At 46.2% G+C, this 18,553-nt stretch overlaps 1 protein-coding gene across 3 annotated transcripts; it reads right to left on the reverse strand.

The window, feature by feature from the left end:
• Nucleotides 1-6,213: 6,213 nt before the first annotated feature.
• Nucleotides 6,214-18,135, reverse strand: snx16 (sorting nexin 16). Of its 3 annotated transcripts, none has more exons than XM_041066117.1 (9): nt 17,988-18,135; nt 16,295-16,809; nt 16,045-16,131; nt 12,450-12,598; nt 12,270-12,339; nt 11,870-12,006; nt 11,505-11,627; nt 10,245-10,282; nt 8,600-8,732 (listed from the first exon to the last, which is right to left on the reverse strand). In XM_041066117.1, the coding sequence occupies exons 2-8, from the start codon at nt 16,673-16,675 to the stop codon at nt 10,267-10,269; spliced, it is 963 nt and encodes a 320-aa protein (XP_040922051.1). In that variant the 5' UTR covers nt 16,676-16,809; nt 17,988-18,135; the 3' UTR covers nt 8,600-8,732; nt 10,245-10,266. The 3 variants fall into 3 exon arrangements, with proteins under 3 accessions (XP_040922049.1, XP_040922051.1, XP_040922050.1); XM_041066116.1 differs by having other exon boundaries at nt 10,245-10,285; XM_041066115.1 differs by lacking the exon at nt 10,245-10,282 and having other exon boundaries at nt 6,214-8,732.
• Between the last annotated feature and the right edge of the window lie 418 nt (nt 18,136-18,553).

Here is an 18,553-nt window from a genome sequence, read left to right on the forward strand (position 1 = left end):
TGTACAGTGAAAACATGAGGGGAGAAGGTACACAGCCCTGTGGGACCCCCGTGCCGGTGGTCAAGGTATTCGATACCCTGCTGTTGACTTTGACCACCTGAGTTCTGTCTGTCAAAAAGCCCAGTAACCACTTACACATTAACTGTTCAACCCCCATGTCTACGAGCTCGTTTTACAGTTTGGGTGGTGAAATTATATTAAAAGCAGAGCTATAATTGACAAATTAAACTTTGACACATAGATGCAGCATCATCAACTGATCTGTTAGCTCTATAGGCAAATTGGTATGGTTCAATGGCAACACCAGCTAAATATTTACCAACCAAGTGTTTCATGATGACTGAAGTTAAGGCTATAGGCCTGTTTTCATTTCAGCAGCTCGGGTTAGGGTTAGGGTTAGGACTGGACTTTTTTGGTACAGGTAGAATTACAGCTGATTTAAAACACGCTGGAACTTTCTGAGTTGCAAGAGACCAGTTAAAAATGTCCGTTAAAATCGGGGCTAGCTCAAAAGCACAGTATTTTAGGCTGGCAGGTGATACTTGGTCTGGGCCAGCTGCTTTTCTGCCATTTTGTCCCCTGAGCATGTTCAGCTCATGCTCTCTGATTAAAAATGGTGGAGCACTGGGCACAGATGTTAAGGCAGTGAAGAACTCTGTGCTGCCTTTGGTCTCGAACTTACAATGAAATGCATGAAGTCCATCAGGGAGGTTCAGGTCATTAGCAAGAGGAGCACGATTATTAGTCATACGTTGGAATCCCCGCCAAAGCTCCTGACTGTTCGTAGAGCTCAGCTTGTTTTCGAGCTTCTCTCCATAGACCTTTTTTGTTTTCCTTACCGCTTTAGCAAATTTATACTTGGCTGCCTTATACAAGTTACTGTTACCAGATTTAAAAGCTGTAGTTTTTTCCTTCCGTAGTACTTTAATGCCTCTACTGAACCATGGCTTATTGTTACTATAAACCCAAACAGACTTTGATGGAACACATACATCCTGAGCAAACTGAATATATGATGTGGTGACATCAGTATACGTGTCTAAGTCTTCATTTGGTGACTTAAAGCAGACCAGTCAGTGGTGGCAAGCATCTCCATAGACTGGAGGGACCATTGTTTGACAGTGCTCCTGTGGTTTTACAGCCTTCAGCCTCTGACGGTATGTTCGGATGAGAATCATTGTGTTATGATCAGAGTCCCCCAAGGGAGCTCTCACTGAAGCATGAGAGGCCTTAGGTATGACACAGTAACACTGATCTCCTATTTTTCTGCCCTTGTAGGGACTGATATTTGCTCCTTGGCAACACCCTCTTGAGACTGACATGATTGAAATCACCAAGCACAAAGACTAACGAGTCAGGACGGACATGTTCAGTGTCAGTGATGTGAGCGGTCGGGTGCTGGGTGGCAGCTGAGGCCCCAGCGTGGGGTGGGATATACACAGCAGTCAAGATAAAGGATGTAAATTCCCTAGGAGCATAAAAAGGTCTGCATTTGATGGTAAGTGTCTCAGTGTCTGGAGGGCATGACTGTGGCATGATCTTACAATCAGTACACCACTTCTGGTTTATGAAGAAGCGTACGCCACCGCCTCGTTTGTTCTTTGCCGAGGAGCGGACGTTAGCAAGTAGCATGCTAGGCAGCGGCGTGCGATTTTTGACTGAAAGGTGACAAAACTGCTGCAGAGGAAATTCCACAGGGACAAGCAGCCGACTGTGTGTAAAGCAGAATAACAGCTGGAGGGGCTGAGGTCAGAGATAAGCTGCTGACAGCCCTGAAAACAGTGGATGTTAACACACAGCCCAGAGAAAACTCCGGACTGATAATCAGCTTCACACGAACTGTGACTGTGGACAGTAAGGAAAGGTCTTCACGCCTGTTTTGGCCAAAGTGCGGTCCACAGTGATGGGAGCTCCTCAGTCTAAGGTCATATAGTCCAACCCCCCCATACACCTTGTCCCCTTACGGGCTCTGTAGACATGTCCACTCACCTCTAGACTGCAGTGAACTTAAATTTGCATGTACTTGCTTGCTCAGCTGCTCAGGACAAGCCCAGTCTCTGAGCCATTATTGAACCTAAAGGGCGCAGGGACTCTGCTTTATGCCTACACACCTACAGGCCGTTGACTTTGGGTAAGCCAGTGTTCTTTGTCCCATCTGTTAAGAGATACTCAAACCATGTGGAGGCCACATGAAGTCCCTGCTTTTTAGCCATGCTAACTGCATCTGTCCATTTTGGTCTCGGCTGAAGTGTATGAACAAATGTTGGATGGATTACCTGATGGTGTACCTTTCATCTGCTTTGGTTTAATTAATCAAAATGAATGATCATATAAATAAAGGTGAAAAACTGTCTTACCTTTCTTTGTTTGCCAGCTGAGCTGCGATGAGCATCCAAACAACTGTGTGGATGCTGTCAGCTTTTGCTGCTGATGAAGGACGAGGTAAGGAGACAGGAACTCACAATTTTCCAGCTGTTTCTTTTCAGAAAAAATTTGGGCAGTTCAGTTGCCACTGAGCTGCGCCTAAAGAACCACTTAAGGTTCTTGGGGTCAAAAGACAAATCTGGTCAGCCTGTATAACTAATCTGCTCCCCTGGAATGAGTCTGTCTCAGGGCACTCAGATTACTCACTTGCTTTGTTGGGGTCAGGGCCAGGGTCAGCCTGATTGAGAGCAATTTAAGGGAAACGTCAGTGGCTTTAAATGGTTCACTCAAGTCCCGAATATCACAGGAAGCTCTTGCTGAGGGGCTGATGGGCTGGGCTCTGTCTCCTCCCCCACACAGGAAACTGGGAAACAACACAATAATAAAGGAGACAGCCAACAGCAGAACCGGGCCAGGGGCAAGACACAGGTCGGATGTCCCACTAAAATATAAAAATCTGTGATAAAACTAATTGGCATCCCACACATATTAGGTATTATTCTTTCCATTTATGCTAAATGTTTTATATTAAATATTTTGGACCAACGTGGCCAAACCTCCTTGAGAGCTGGTTTTTCAAACTTATTCCTTGATGCCATAATTTCCCACAGTGCTTGTCTGTTGTCTCTTGTTCTAAATAGCAGCTGTTAACAGCAGCCTGGTTTGGCCCATTGTTGTGTTCAGTTATCAGGGTGAATTCTTGTTGGTGAGGTTTTGGCTTTTCTTTTTCGTCTATGCACTTTCACATCAAGTGTGAAAGTGCATAGACGAAGGCGTCGACCAGTCAAACGCGTTTGGAATAGTTGTCAAATCAGTGAAGATGTTTTCTTCATTTTCTCACGTTTTGTGTGTTGCGTGTGTTTTCTGAGGCTGCATGGCGCTGAGCTCTCCGGGCCACCGTAGCATACGTGCACCACATTCATGCCGAGACTCAGATGAGGAAATTGGGACAACTCTCATGCTTGTACTTTAAATGTGAAGTTAAAGTCAGAACCCGGGAAGCTGGCACCCTCACAGTGAGGACAAGAGGTCACTGTGCCCGGCCAGGAAATAGTCGGGCGCCTAACCCTGCACAAAAACACAACTTTTTGTTTTCACACTTAGGTTTTTGTATGGATTTAACCGTCGAGCCCTAACACGTTCATTAGTGGAGTCTTTGGAGATGTTTGTAGATTTTGCACCACATTTTGAACAGAGCCAGCCGATGTTGCCCTCTGTCTCCAGCCTTTATGCTAAGCTAAGCTAACCAGCTGCTTCACATCCAGACCTGAGAGCAGCATCGGTTTTCTCTCCGGCGACGCTGGCTGCTGTAACGACAGTGCAGTTTGAACATGGTTCATCAGGTTCATTCTTGTTATCTGTGAGTGGATCTTTGACCCTTTCTACTGAAACACAGACAGAATTATTTGCTGCAGAAATGTTTGCTGACTGCAGGTCAATTACAGAATTCCTTCAACATCCTAACTAATGGCCTGTTTCTGGCAGCTACAGATGCCATCCATCTACTGGAAAATTTAACAAACATCCCACAACATTTACATGTTTGTTCCACCACCTGGTCTCATCTAATCCTTCCTTTTTTACTGATGTTTGCAAATAGAAAACAAAAGGAAACTTTAACCCCCGTGAGGATACCGGGTGAAACCAGTCACCAGATTTCAATCCATCATTTTTTGGGGGTTAAAGACCCTGCGTGCTTCTGTATCATGACTGTCAAAACAGTGTATACCTCAGGGCTCAGGGGAACACCCTGAAACACAAGAACACACAAGAAAAACACGAGCATTAAAGAAAAAAACGCCTTGATTTAGTTTGTAAAGATTCTCTTATATTTCATGATATTGTGAGTAAATTTACTGCACTATATATTTATATCGATTTATCCATCTATCTGTCTGACTGAGGAGGGCACATGGTCAATTAGGGCATTAAATGAACACTTTACTCACGGAGGGGGACTGGAGGATGAGGAGAGCTGTTACTTTAAGTGTGTTTGGATCCAGTTCCGTGAACAGAACCTGCTCCAGAGATCAGCCGCCATCATGTACACAACCGTCATGAAAAGTCACTTTGAACTGATCGTTGGGTTGTTATTCTGCCAGAACATACAGAATCCGTCCCCTGCAGAGACAGAGCGGGAATAAGATCAGCTGGTCCACAGAAACACATCACATTCACACTTTAAAAGGATCATGCAATGATCTGTAGATCAATAAATGAAAACATCTGTGCATGAATTATTATTCATATACTTTTGTAATGTCATAATCTAATTATTTATACAATTCAACTACAGATTATTTCATGATTTTAGTCCTGTAGGTTGTAGTTTGTATCAGAAACATGTCTTCATGTTCAACAAAGAAAAATGAACATAGAGCTGAATCAACACAAACTGGACACTGATGATTAAGGAAGCTTCTGACTTTCCTCCCTGTACGTCAGCAGCCTTACAGAGTGAGATGAGGAGTCAGAGTCATTAAAGCCTGCAGCTCTGTGCTGATCTCACACTTGATGAAACCAGAGCAGAAGATGAAGCTACGCAACATCATCCTGTAAGTAAACTCACACAGCTTCCTGCTGTCTTCCGCCTCCTGCTTACACTGTCAAACTTGACTGGTGTTTGTGCTGGACTCACTGGGAGCTGTGGTCCTGAACCCACTCTGCTGCTCTGCTCCTCCTCCTCCTCCTCTCTCGTCTGCAGAGTTACTGCTCCTGGATCTGTTCCTTTAACTCACTGCTTGTCATCACTAAAACTGCCTGTGTGTACAAGGCAACTTTCCCCTGTTCAGTCTTACCTGAGGGATCTTACCTTAGTTGTTAACCTGAGGTCAGGTTAAAGAATTAGGAAAATGTCACTGTGTGTGTTATGTATTTCTGTCAGAAGCGCTGGGTGCAGTCTGAGGGTCTGAAGGCTGTGCCACTCCCTGTCGAATGTCCTTGTGGAATGGTTACTGTAAACTGTAAACCACCCGGCTCCTCCACTGTAAACATGGCAGAAAGGTAAGAGGTGAGACAGCCACTGTAAAAGTGGAGGGATCTAAAAGTGCTGTTTACTGCTGTCCCTGTTCAGGACAACAAACTGTTTGTCTCCCAGAAGATGAGCCTCCATACCAACAGCTTTATGAGCGGCTGTAAAGCAGAACTGGAAATACACTGACCCCTGCACTGTCACATGTGCTATTTGGATCATTTAAAAAAATATTTTCTCATATGCATCTGTATCACAACTCTAACTGACAGACGTTAACGCTGATTGGCTGATGTGGAAAGAATAGCAGAATTTTAGGGAAACAGATTCTGTTAATGCTGCAGAGCCACGTGCTGTATAAACAGAGATGTGTGCACCTGTGGCCTGTGTTCGGTTGGAGCTACATAATGTGTTTGAGGAGTTTGTCCAACAGGCTGAGATGAGAGTCTGGTGTGGTGCCCCGCGCTAAAAACCTCGATGTCATTTTCTACCACATTTCCTGGAAAGTCTGACCACCTGTCATACAGCTGAGCGGTGAATGTCACTGTAAAATCAAATCCCTCAAACACTGAGGTGCGACGGAGAGGCGAGCGATGCCACGGTATTTACTGCTCAGACAGTTTCAGGGTTGAAGCTGTAAAGATGTTGTAGCGGGAAAACAGTGTGATGGAGGTGTGATGCTAAAATGGGCTGCGACTGTTCATGTGGGCTCACATCATCTCTGTGGAACATAAGACAAGCTGCTGATACCGTCTGAAGGCAGAGACTTTAAATGCAAGGACAGAAGAAACACACGTGTTTTTAATGTATCATCCCAGGTTTAATTGCATGTGAATTAAATATTTCTTTCTGATAAACATCTCTGCTGTAGCATGTGTTAGAGTATTTACAGTTTTTGTTTCAGACCAGATTTTCAGTGAATTATCCCTTTAAATCCAGGGCTTTAATAGTGATACCAAATGTTATTGAGTATAAATCTTTTATAGTGCAACTGTAGGTGTATATGTGAACTAAGACTCCATATTAATTCATGTACTATTACAAAACATGTGATTCAGTCTATTCCAAGCAGCGACTTGTACACGAGTGTCGTTTAAAACATGGTTTCCATCAGAGGAACGCAGTGAAACTGTTTCATGTCCTACACAAATCTATAAAGCTTCAAACACGTCAAAAGGAAAGCTAAGTGAAAGATATTCAAGGCACTTCGAGTCAGGATGTGTGAGGGGGATCCACAAACCAGACGACGGGTACATTAATCACACATCAACAAATTAGCTCCAGTTGGGAATCAAGTGATTGAAAAGGCACATTTCTGTGTCAAATGAAGTAAACATGCGTTTCCATTCATCCATAAAGTGCATCACATGACCTTTTCCAGGCCTTCTCACTAAGTTTCATCAAAGACTAAAAACAACAACGACAAAAAACCAAAAAACAGAAGAACAGCTGGTCAGATCACACTACCACATGTGAAACCTTTGCCCCTCAAGTGTTATCTGGGTCTAAAAATATGGCTTCTGGAGATGACGTGTCGGCCTGGCAACAGTTTTCATGCCAATGTTGCGCCAACAAGGCTCCATAGTGTTTATCAGCCTGTGCGATGGCTTGATTTCTGAAAACCAAGCTGCGTTGTTGAAATAAACTGACAGGCCCTGCTCTGAATGTTCTCATTTCCCCGTCGCCTTTCAGATTCCTGGCTCCTCGGGCTTCTCAGGTAAACTAGCACCACTGAACCATAATGGGGGGGTGGGGTGGAGGGGGGGGGATCAGCTGTTTACATGTCTGTTGAAGGGTAAACTTCACCTGTATTACAACAGACTTCCTCACTCTTCTATGTTTCTTGCCTTGCACACTCCTCTGGTTTTGCACAACGTGCTGGGATTTTCAGACATCTGGCTCTTCTGCTGCCACACCAATTCAACGGGGGTCACATGGTTACTCTGGATACCTCCCTGTCAACTGGGACTGTCCCTTCGGGCGCAATTCCAGTGAGAACTACCACCAGTTGGGTCTGTGGATCAGTGGAGTTTTTCAGGTGAATTTTAAAACACTTCCAGCACCGTGAGCTGAATTCCTTTCACAGAAATCTGAAAACCTTCAGCAGATAAAACTGAAACCATCTGCGTGGATACCCCACCCCTCTGCCCCCCTCCAGGGGCTGAGCATTAAAGCGTGTCTTCTGCTGATCTTGTAATTACACCCGTCACAATATTCTTAATAGACCCTGAGGAACCTGATACAAGTCCAGGCCCAGTCTACACTCTGTAACAGGCAAGGTGCCAGAGGAGGTTCAATGTTGTAAATATTTATGCACTTAACTCAGACTGGCATAGTCAGAGCCTGGAAGCAAACCATCGGGGAACTGTACATATGCATGTGTGTGAAACGTGATTAGCTCACAGCGGCCGTCACACAGGCCAACGCTTCCTCAGCGTTCCCTCTGCACAGTATCTTACAGATTCTACACATGACGCACGGCCCTACAGATGTGAGGGAACGAGTGAGACTGACAGTGAAAGGAGGCCTGTCAGTGACAGTGGACGGCAGTACGAAGCAGTGCCACGAAATACCTGCGGTACCCACCTGGTGACCAACACATCCTGAAACATTTCAGTTATCCAGAACTTTTCTTACTTCTACAGCCACACGGGGGCGCTGTTTCTCTGGTTACAGGAGAGGGCCCCTCATAAGGCTAAGCACGTCTGCAGATGGTTCAGGTTTTCTGTAGATTGTCCAAATTGTAAAAGTCATCGAACCACCCAGTGGTGAGACTCTTATTCTGACATTATTCTACTGTTTTGGTCGAGAGGACAAACTTTGTCTTTGTGACCGAAGGATCAAACGGATCCAAACTAGCGGCCACGGCATGAGCTTCAAAATGAAGGAGGAGGACAGAGACATCCCCGTCTGAGGTCCGAGTAGAGCCGAGGTATAATCCTGACTGGACGCTGCACAAGGTCTTCAGACTGAAGTCCTCTGTAGGTGCTGGATAACAAATCCCATGGCCCATTGTACAGTACAGGGGGAAATAGAAGTGAAACAGGCTGTTTCAGAATAAAACCATTCCCTTATAAGCCGATACATCAGATCCAACTGGAAGGTGAAACTGCAGTTACAGTCTGAGAGGTGCAAAGGGGAAAGGTCGAAGAGAGGGCAGAAAAAAAAACAGAAGATGAGTATGGAAAAGCAAAAAGGGGAAGAAACCAGCGCTGGCTGTCAGTGTTCCAGCTTGTGGTGGTAAAGCTGGGTGACCTGGATGACCGGAGGAGAGGAGCTGAGCGACGGCCCACACCAACAGGCAGAGGATCGCACCGGCTGGACGTCACACCTGCCACTGGAGAGAGGGATCACAGCAGAGGAAACACGCTCAGCATCGGACTCAAATCAAAGGCCATGTGAGAACTGTACACCTCAGACAACATGAAGGCAGGCAGACCGAGAGAAGCCCACGAGAAATGTGCAGCAGAGGAGAGATGCTCATAGCATCCACAGAGAAAGAGACACGATGTGTTATTAACGCCACAGCAAGTTACAGGTACAAGTCCAGTGGAAAACACAGCAGGAAGACGGGCTTTCTCTCTGACTCTGTCCCATCGCACACAGCATGACAGCTAATAAAGAAACATGGCACGGTCTTTTACTGCTGGTCTGCATCCCCACAGCATTCAGTTTACAGCGCCAGGAATCCACAGTTTATGATCAGCTGAGATCCAAGTCCAGGTCCAGGAAACTAAATCAGAGGTTGTAGTTTTCAGTCTTTCAGACAGATGGTGTCTGACACTGTGACCCAAATTAAGATGTTTCCCTGTCAGGACGACAGATGGGAAGAGGAGAGAGGAAAACCCGAAATCCAAAAACCTGCAGTGGCCAGGTACACTCCCCGAGCACTTTACCAGGAACACCTGTGCACCTGCTTCAGTCAGCCTGACTACTCTCTGACCATGTTCATCCCTTCAGGGCCACAGTTCTCCATCTTCTCACGGATCCTTCCAGCAGGATAATGCTCCAGGTCACAAAGCTAAAGGCTCAAACTGGTTTCCTGAACATGGCAGCGAGTTCAGTGGACTCCAGTGACCTCCACAGGGTCACTGGAGTCTGCTCCATGTCGACATGGAGCAGAGGCTCAGAGGAAGGAGCCGGTGTCAGTGTGGCGTTCCTAATAAAGTGCTCGGTGAGTGTAGTAAGCACACACCACCAAGTGAAGGAGAGACACTAACAGATTGTGTTAGTCACATATGATGCAGGGAAGCAGCACAGACAACAGGTACAGAGATAACAGAGAACTGAGGTACAGCGAAGACACTTCACAGCTGGGGACAAATCATTTTCAGATCACTCAATCCAAAACAGAAACTACACTCGCTCTGCGTGGCCATCATCTGGCCAGCTGTGGCGACACCTGACTATCAGAATTCACTTTTCTTTTCTTATAAATAAGAAAAACTCTCCAGCCCCTGGTGTTTGACGTCCTCCTTCAGGCCGCCGTGGTTTCAGGGGACAGGAGACAGAGAAGATCTTATTCACTCGGCTGAATTAGGTGAACTGAAAGTGAACTCACCCCGACACTGAGAGCGCTCAGAAGAGAGGTCTGGATTTTTTTCAAGGAAATCTTAAACACAATATTCACATGTGGTTAGCACAGGACTGCACATACAGCATGTGAGCACTGTATTCACACAGACTTGAAAATAATCCGAACCTATCCTTGGGCACCCTGATGCCAGAAAACAGTACACGTCCATTACGCTACAGCAGTTAACAGCAGGATGCACGTTACTGAGAAGAACGAAATCATAAAAAGACCGTATGCCATAGGGTTAGCCTGCTGAGCTGGTTTATGAAGTACCTCGTGTTATGGGGCTCGTTTTTCAGACTGGGGCAGCACTGCTGTGAAACATCAGGGTAAGAAAACACAAGAGGGGAAGGAAAACTTTTAAAGAAGCAAACTAACATGTGTGAGCACGATGAAAATAATGATGATGGTTAGAACTTTTCCTCTTTCAAATCACATACACACGCGCAGTGTTTTTAAAGGACATGTTTGTCCAGACTGTTAGTGTGGCTCTGACATTCATTAAAGGGAACACTGGCTTCTGCATTTTACAACATTAGAACACCAGAGACATAATCCCACCCAACATGTGCTATCAGCTGCTGGGGATGAAGAAATGCTCTGCCACTGAAGAAACAGCCATCAGCAAAGTACACTGTGTGAAGTAAACAGGAAGAGAAGCTGAGGAGCTGGACTGAATGAATGAATCACGGCAGTGCGAGCAGGAGGCTGCTAGTTGGTGAGGACTAATTCATTAAAGGAAAAGTGATTAGTTAGTTTAGTGTTTAATTTTTTAGGATGAGAGGTGGAACCTCAGTGGGACGCTGAGAGTGGAGTTATCATCTATGTGATACTGGATCAACTAAATCCATAACCTCCTGCGGTAACTCCTCTTTCATTCACAGCACTCAGAGTTTACGTGTGTTCGTTCTGTGCCTGTTCCAGATCAGCATGTCCTGCTGTGTAACTTGATTTGGCCATGGTTCCCATCTCTGTCAGCTACTGAGAGATCCAGGCCTTCACCTCCTGCTCTACATGTGTGAAACCTGACACTGTAACATCATAATCACTGTAGTTAGCCTACATTCATAAAATGAAAGAAAATAGACCTGAAGCATACCAGAATACTTCAGGTCCCAGTTACGCACGTAAAGTATTAATATTTCAGGTCATGCACATAAAAACATGTGAAACATGAGCCGTGACGCGGCCACTGAGGAGACGGACGGCTAAGAGAGAGCAGCTGAGACACGTCCTGTGCAGACAGACTGTTAAACTGACAGGAGGAAGAAACGTCTCAGTGCACGAAAGCTCCTTACTATGATATGATTTATGTGCAGAACACCTTCAGCACTTAACCCTGACCCCTGAGCTGCTTCCTAAGAGCATTAGAAAACTAACTTTGGGTTCTATTTCTGTGGCAGTGAAAATAGCAGACATGTTATTTGCTCTGTGGAAAACAGAGCTGATGGTGGTGTGTGTGTGTGTGTGTGTGTGTGCGAGCGTGTGTGTGTGTGTGCGTGTGTGTGTGCGTGTGTGCGTGTGTGTGTTTACCCTGTGTCGTCAGGCATGTCCTGATCGGCCTCTGCAGCAGACGACTCCACGTCTGCCTCTGCACTGCTCTCACTGCCCTGAGCTGACAGGCCACACGGAGACTCTGGGCTCAGACATTCACCGCTGGACAGACAAAGACACGCACACAACCGGGTCCTTCGTACTGACTTCATCATCATCATCACTACAGTCAATGCAGCTTTAGCACTGAGAGCCTGTGTGCAGACAGCAGCTACTACAGCCACGTGTTCTGCCTATGGTGCAGTACAATGTGTGAACCAAATGTGAACTGCATGTATGTAATTTATATGTTACGTGTACCTAACTCTTATTCCCATAATGTTTCCGTGTGCGTGTCCACTGACTTGATATGTTTCTCCAGTAGCAGGATGGCCTGCTCCCTCTCCTCCAGCCTCCTCTTCAGGGAGGTGATTTCCCTCTGCTTCTCCAGCAGCTCCTTCTGCAGACGGTAGTTGCTCTCCTCCAGAGTCTCACAGAACGCCTGCAGGGAGAGAGGAAGAGCAGAAGGTAACTGCGGACGTGGCGTCTTTCCACTTTCCAAATTAAGGGGTATTTTGGAGTTTGCACACCGAGCTGCTGCTCGGCCGGGTTACGTCTGACAACTCGGTAAATGCTCAGCTAACATGAAAACTTAAAGCGGCTGAATTCAGCGTAAGGAAATTATGGAACTAAAGAATCCTCTTTAAAAGAAGAGACACACACACATGACCACACATGCTTTCACATGTAGAAGAACACACTTACCCTGCTCTCCTCCAAACTATCAAAGGGCCCAGGTGGGTCATCCAGACATAGGAACTCTCTCACTGACTGGCTGTCGAGGAGAAAGAACGCTGTAATATCTGTGTGTGTGTGTGTGTGTGCTAAGAAATACAATAATATTTGATCAGCTGTATAAAATAGTATGACAGGGACATCACATACCAGTTGGCAATGTCCTTATGTGCAACCAGGTTTTGCAAGAAGGCCTGCAGTCCCAGCTGTCTGTCCTCCAGGAAGTCCGTGTCATAGTTGTCTTTAAACCATCGTTTAGGAGGCAGCGAGAGGCGGAAGCCTGGAAACATCTCCTTCAGCTAGAGCACACACACACACACACACACACACACACGGGCATAACACAGAGGCAAAGGTGAAAGGTTAGTGACACTGCTGATCCTGAAGCACTCACACACACTTCTACACTTCATGTCAGGGCAGAGAATACGTACTGTCCTCCACATCCAACCTGCATCCCTGACTAAATGTCCATCATGTAGGAATGTAAAATAAAAAATCTGATAACAGCCATATTTTTTTATTTAATTATCCCTTAAATTTGTGTAAGAGTTGTGATCAGAGTCCATACTGAGTGCTGCTGCCTGGTGGACAAACTGTGTAACAGCACCTCAAAGTCTGTGTTGCTGTTGTGTAATTTGAGCCAATAAATCTGCAGAGAGCATCAGCTCGTTGCTTCGTTAACACTTCAGCCTCCAGCTGACATCCTGTGTTCGTTCTGCTCTCACACTGCGTTTTTGTGGATTCCACAGAGGAAGAAGGAATTATCACATCATTACCCTCAAATATGAATAAAATAACTGTGTGGCAACGAGGCTGAATGCCTGTGGAAAACCCTGCAGTGGACTGTGCCACAGTTTTCCTTCAGTCATGGGAACATGCTGCTGATATCCCTCACATCAGCCCTCGCCTCATTCTGAGATACGACTCATGGACGTCCTGACGGTGCGTTTACAGGCTCCGTATTTCTGAATACGGGCTGTGAGCGTTCTGATGCTTTCACAGGTCGTACGTAGAACCTGGATCTGCTGTACAATCAGAAACACATGGAAATCTCACGTCCTACAACATGGGACATTTAAGGAAAGAACCACATTTTTACTTTTTACAGAAACATCCTGCGCTCTCATGAACTGACTCAAAAGATGATTTCCTGAAAGTTGTAAGGAATTCCATGTTACATGTTGCTGTGTGCCTTTTTTATAAACTTATTGTTTACCACTGTTTTTCTTACACAGGTCTGCTGCTGACTGAAAGCCAGTCACGCCTTCCTCCACCTCCGCCCCTCCACCTCTGCCCTCTCCATCTCTTACCTCGACCACAATATGTAAACCTTTAAGAAACTGTACTGAATTCTTAGCACGATGTATGGAGCTAAAGCTTGGATGTCAGTTTACTCAGCAGAAGGCGGGCTGGTGTGTGTGTATGCATGTATACATGTATACACACACACGTGTTGTCACAGTTGGCAGGCTGAGCCATGGACATAAACTTAGAGTGGAGCAACGCTGGCTGAGGTCCAGGCTCCTACAAAAACATGTTTAGCGCCAGCCACACAGTGTGGTTATGTGTGGATACGTAGCGTGTCTTGACCACGCTACGTATCTATGCTACTGTTCATCTCAGTGAGGTCATGGGCGCCGCACCTGTGGCGACTGGCAGCAGTAGCCGTGTGTGTTGCCTGAATGTGTGAGCCGCGTGCCTCTGCCCTCCATCATCCTCGCTAACGAGCAGGAATAAAGTGGACGTGCTTCTGTCAGATCGCAGAGACGTCTGCGCTCACAGAACAATCGAACTCTGATCCTGAGGTGGAGGGATCTGACCAGACTGGCTCTGATCGCATCGGGACCCGCATCCGACCAGAGGAGCACACAGAGCTGAACAGAACGAACTCTGATCAGTGTCTTTACTCCCATTTCACCCCACACCTATTCTTCACTGCTCCACATATTCATCCTAAAGCTAACCTGGAGAATAAAGCGTCTACAGAACATCTGCAGGGGGGAATTTAATAACTGTTCCTCAGTCATTTTTTCCAGGACGTTACCTGTCCAACAAAGTAAGGTAAAGTTCTAGATATGTGCTGTGGTCCCATTAAAGAAGCCTATAAATTCCAATGCGGGAGCCCCACTTGGCTCCTCTGACTATTACACCATTTCTCTGGTCCCTTGTTATCAACCTGCCCTAAAGCGTGACGAGGCCGAACGCAGGGATGTGACTGTTTTTACAGCACAGAGAGGGAGTGTTTCACAGTAAACCGACCTGGATCAGGTTACTCTTCCATCTGTGAAACCACGATTATTCCCAGGAAAGAACTGCCTATATGTCCCAATAATAAACCTGGGATTAGTAAATCCTTAAAACAGTATTCGTAACAAAAAGAAACTGGCTCTTCGTGACGGGAAAGCCTCAGAGAAAAAGTGGGCCCAGCAGCTTGTAAAGAGGGAGTTTAAAACGGCCAAATTAAGATATAAAAACAACGCAGAGAGTGAAGTAAAGAACGGGAATGCTCATTCTGCAACACAAATAAATCTGATCTTGGTCTAGCAGATGAACTTAATCACGTTTTTCAAAAGGGTCTGACAGTCATGAGTTTAACTGATTTTAACAGGCAGGAGGGACAGCTGTGGCATTAACAGCCCCGTCTCTCCTCTGGGTCACCACAGGGCTGCGCTCCGCCATGACTCGTTCCTTCTTTACACAAACGACTGTAAGACTGTAAGTCGTTGTTAGTCTGCTCCATGATACAGAGACCATGGTCCAGCTGCTGGTTTTGTTGGCTGAGGAGACGAGTCCTGAATGATCTTCACCATCACTTCAAAAGCAAAGCCTCGAAGAAGGCACAAGGATTTCCAGCTGCTTCCATCAGGATGCAGGTTCAGCATCCCCAGAAAAGCTAAAGCCCTCAGACACGTGAGATCCTCCGTCCTGCTGGTCACTGGCTTTGTTAACAAAAAGCTGCATATTCATTTTTAATTACATCACTCTCTTCAGAGTGGGATAATCTTACAGGTGTATTTATATATACTGTTAATGTGAGAATGTCTCTCATCTACCGCCTGAACACCAAATTGTCCCTTGGGGATAATAAAGTTTTACTCTCCTGTACTTAATCACGTGCAGCATAACTCTGACTTAACTGCTTTTTCCAATACTTGTTAATAATTAAACAGGAATAGCATCCAAATGTTGGTGCTTATGTCCCTTGGTGATTAAAAATGCACCTGAGGTTCAAATATTTCCAGTTAAATAATGAAAAACGAGGCTTCTACAGTTACAGTTCTGTGGAAAAGCCACAGGAATGGAGGACAGGATGTCCACGCCCTCTCCACGCTGAATGTCGGGTGTTCCCATTCTTCAGGGTGAATAAGTTCCACCTGTTTTAAAACAGTGCAACTGTTTGATGTAGCTTTATAACAAATTCACATATTTTTTTGCTGTAGGCTCTTTCTCTTCATACACATGGATCAGTATCCTTCTCTAGTCTGTGACCAAACCAACCCGTTGCCCTACTTGGCTCGGGCCTGTTGGGTGTTTGGGAACAGTAGACTTCTTTGTGTAGCTCTAATCACAATGCACTCAGAAACAAAAGAAAGCATGCTGAACACAAAGAGGCGACAGTCACCAACAGAGTCTGCAAACATGGACGGGTGATCACAAAACTGTGCTCAAGATCATTTTGAAATGTGGGACTCAACACACTTTCCACACCATCACGTCACAAAGACAACACACTGAGACACACCTTGTCGTTGAGCCGGGAGAAGTCTGTGTACCTCCGAAAAACAACCCAGCTCTCATCTGGACTCTTCCTGACCAGGATCTTATATACCTACAGCAGGGAAAAACACACACACACACATAATCACACAAACTGCAGGCTGACAGCAGACAGGATTACATGCTGCCAACCTCAGATGTGTCAAACTGTGATACTGCACAAGGTCCAAAAACATTGTCATGATGTCTCATCAGCTGATTTTCTGGTTTCATACCGTGAACTTGGCCCTCTCCTCCATGACTTCATACCCCAGCACAGTCGGGGTGATAGGCCTGTCCTCGTCTTGATGGCTCCCGGCAGGATCCGATATGGAGCGGGGGCAGCTGGAGTACTCTACAGAGGGCTCCAGAGTCCCATTGACCCTGGCCCGCGTCACGGGGCTCTGGAGGGGCGGTGGCGTCCGGCTGCGGCTGACTCTGTCCGTGCAGTGGGACTGGCGCTGGGAACCCAATCCTCCACATCCTCTTCTGTGGTCCTCCGAGCTGCTGGAGACGCTGCCTAGCGATGAAGCTCGCTGTGGCCGCCTCAGCTTGTTGCTACCACCTGACAGAGCTCTGTCCATGGGCACAGGTACGGGCACAAACGGTGATGCCATCTTCCTGAGCTGCAGACTCCCGCCTCACCGCTGCAGTGACCAACGAGGTTTCTCACACAGACGCTGACCTTGCTTTGCTTCAGCGGTGCTGTGTTATGATGGAGTGAAGCAGTAACGTTCACCCTGTGAACACCCTGTGCAGCAAAGAATAATTAGGCCACAAACTGGCGACAGGCCTCCTGAAACATACACTGCAGACTGGGATCCTCAGAAACTTACACAAATGGAGCACAATCTGTCATCACACACTACCCTGAAATAAGGGTACCAGGCTGAGAGGGCACATGAATTATTGACGCGAGCCACATGTCATTCATAATTTATGGATTTGTACATTATGTGTAAAATGCATGATAGGAAAAAAGCCTGTCAACATCTTTAGATAATTGGTGTGTCAAATCATCTTGACAGTTCACGAGCTCTTGTCCACCTGTCCCAGCTGAAGTCTCACCCATGGAGGTGAACTAAAAGGCTGTGGGAAATTAAAAGGCCTGATCCATGACGCTTGGATCTGTCACCCCTGTCCACACTGTCATTCAGCTGAGGGGAGCCCTGTGAACATACTGAACAGATGCAGTAACTAATGGGCAGTAAATAATGGGTAGAAAACTAAATATAATCTCAACGTCACCTAAGGCTGGAGGATAAACGGAAACAAAACACCTGAGTCCGCAGAGGATGGAGGATGGAGATGTAAATATCAGGATCTGACACATTATAACTGCTCAGAGAATCTGAAGCAACACGGCGCTGGCTGCCCAAACACCCGCTTCATGCTGCTTCTTTACACTGTCCACAGCTGGCTGACGAGCGTTCAGACCAAACTCCATTCACAAAACGTGACATTTTAGTCAGTTAGTGAAACGTTTCCCTGCTTTTCCGTTCAGGCCCCAAATGGTAGCGACAACAGCTGAGACTTCAAAGCAGCAATAGTTAGTTAAGGTTTTATAGTAAATGCTAGTTAGGGAGTTCAACGATTTCACTGTAAAATCACTGTAACAGCTACAACTTAAAAAAAACACCTAGTTACAGCTGATTGCTGGACACAACAGCCCAAACAAAGTAGACTGACAGTTAAAATAAAAGCTGCTTCTAATATTAGATTTATGACGAATCGAGTAGCAATTCCTAACACTTGGTAAAAGCGTCTCTACTGTTTTCTACTGTGTTTGCGTCGATAGTAAATAGTGAAAAGCTTCACCGACACATTTTTGAACGGCGTTTGGTGCGTCCGCCGTGTGGGATGTTAGCTAACAAGCTAGGAGCCCATGTGTACAAAGCGAAGGTGACACACGGTGACACTTTCTCTTACCGTAGGAAGCCAATGTCCTTCCCCCTCAGACAGCGGGTGTGCTACACTCATAAAGCCTGCTGTGTGTGATTGTCCGGTTGTTGTTAATCCGCTGCACGACCTGCCCCCGTCCTCTTCATGCTAGCTTGCTTGGACTCAAACCACAGCGGCAGCAGTGATGGCGGGCGGCCAGGTGGGGGCGCTGTAGCACACATCACGCTGCACCACGTCTGACTCTGCAGCAAAGGAGAGCGGGGCCTCGGCAACTGCTCCGAAACCGAACTGTTCTGAGTGCAGCTCACGTTACAGCGCATCTGTTCTCTGTACAGGTGTAAACTGATCTGAATGCAGTGTAAAATAGGCCGTTTAACGTTGCTAAAGCTGTGCTGAGTGCAGAGTTCATTACACCTGCAGAGGGAAAACCTGGTTAACGATTTTTGTGATGATTTTGTGTGTCTGTGTGCGCCTTGGGTTGTTTGTGGTTGGACTTCATGTGAAAGTATTTGTCACATCAGTAAACTTCAAGAAGTCCAGTTTCCTTCGAACAGAAGTTAAAGCATAGAAATGACTAATATGACAGCCTGTTG

This window comes from Toxotes jaculatrix, chromosome 20 (genome assembly GCF_017976425.1).
Source record: "Toxotes jaculatrix isolate fToxJac2 chromosome 20, fToxJac2.pri, whole genome shotgun sequence".
Lineage (NCBI taxonomy): Eukaryota > Metazoa > Chordata > Actinopteri > Toxotidae > Toxotes > Toxotes jaculatrix.

Coding starts and splice junctions, on each gene's coding strand:
- snx16 (XM_041066115.1), bottom strand. CDS start 16,675: ATGGCATCACCGTTTGTGCCCGTACCTGTGCCCATGGACAGAGCTCTG. Junction 12,340..12,449: donor CATAAGGACATTGCCAACTG/GTATGTGATGTC, acceptor TCTCCTCGACAG/CCAGTCAGTGAGAGAGTTCC. Junction 12,007..12,269: donor ATAGTTTGGAGGAGAGCAGG/GTAAGTGTGTTC, acceptor CTCTCCCTGCAG/GCGTTCTGTGAGACTCTGGA.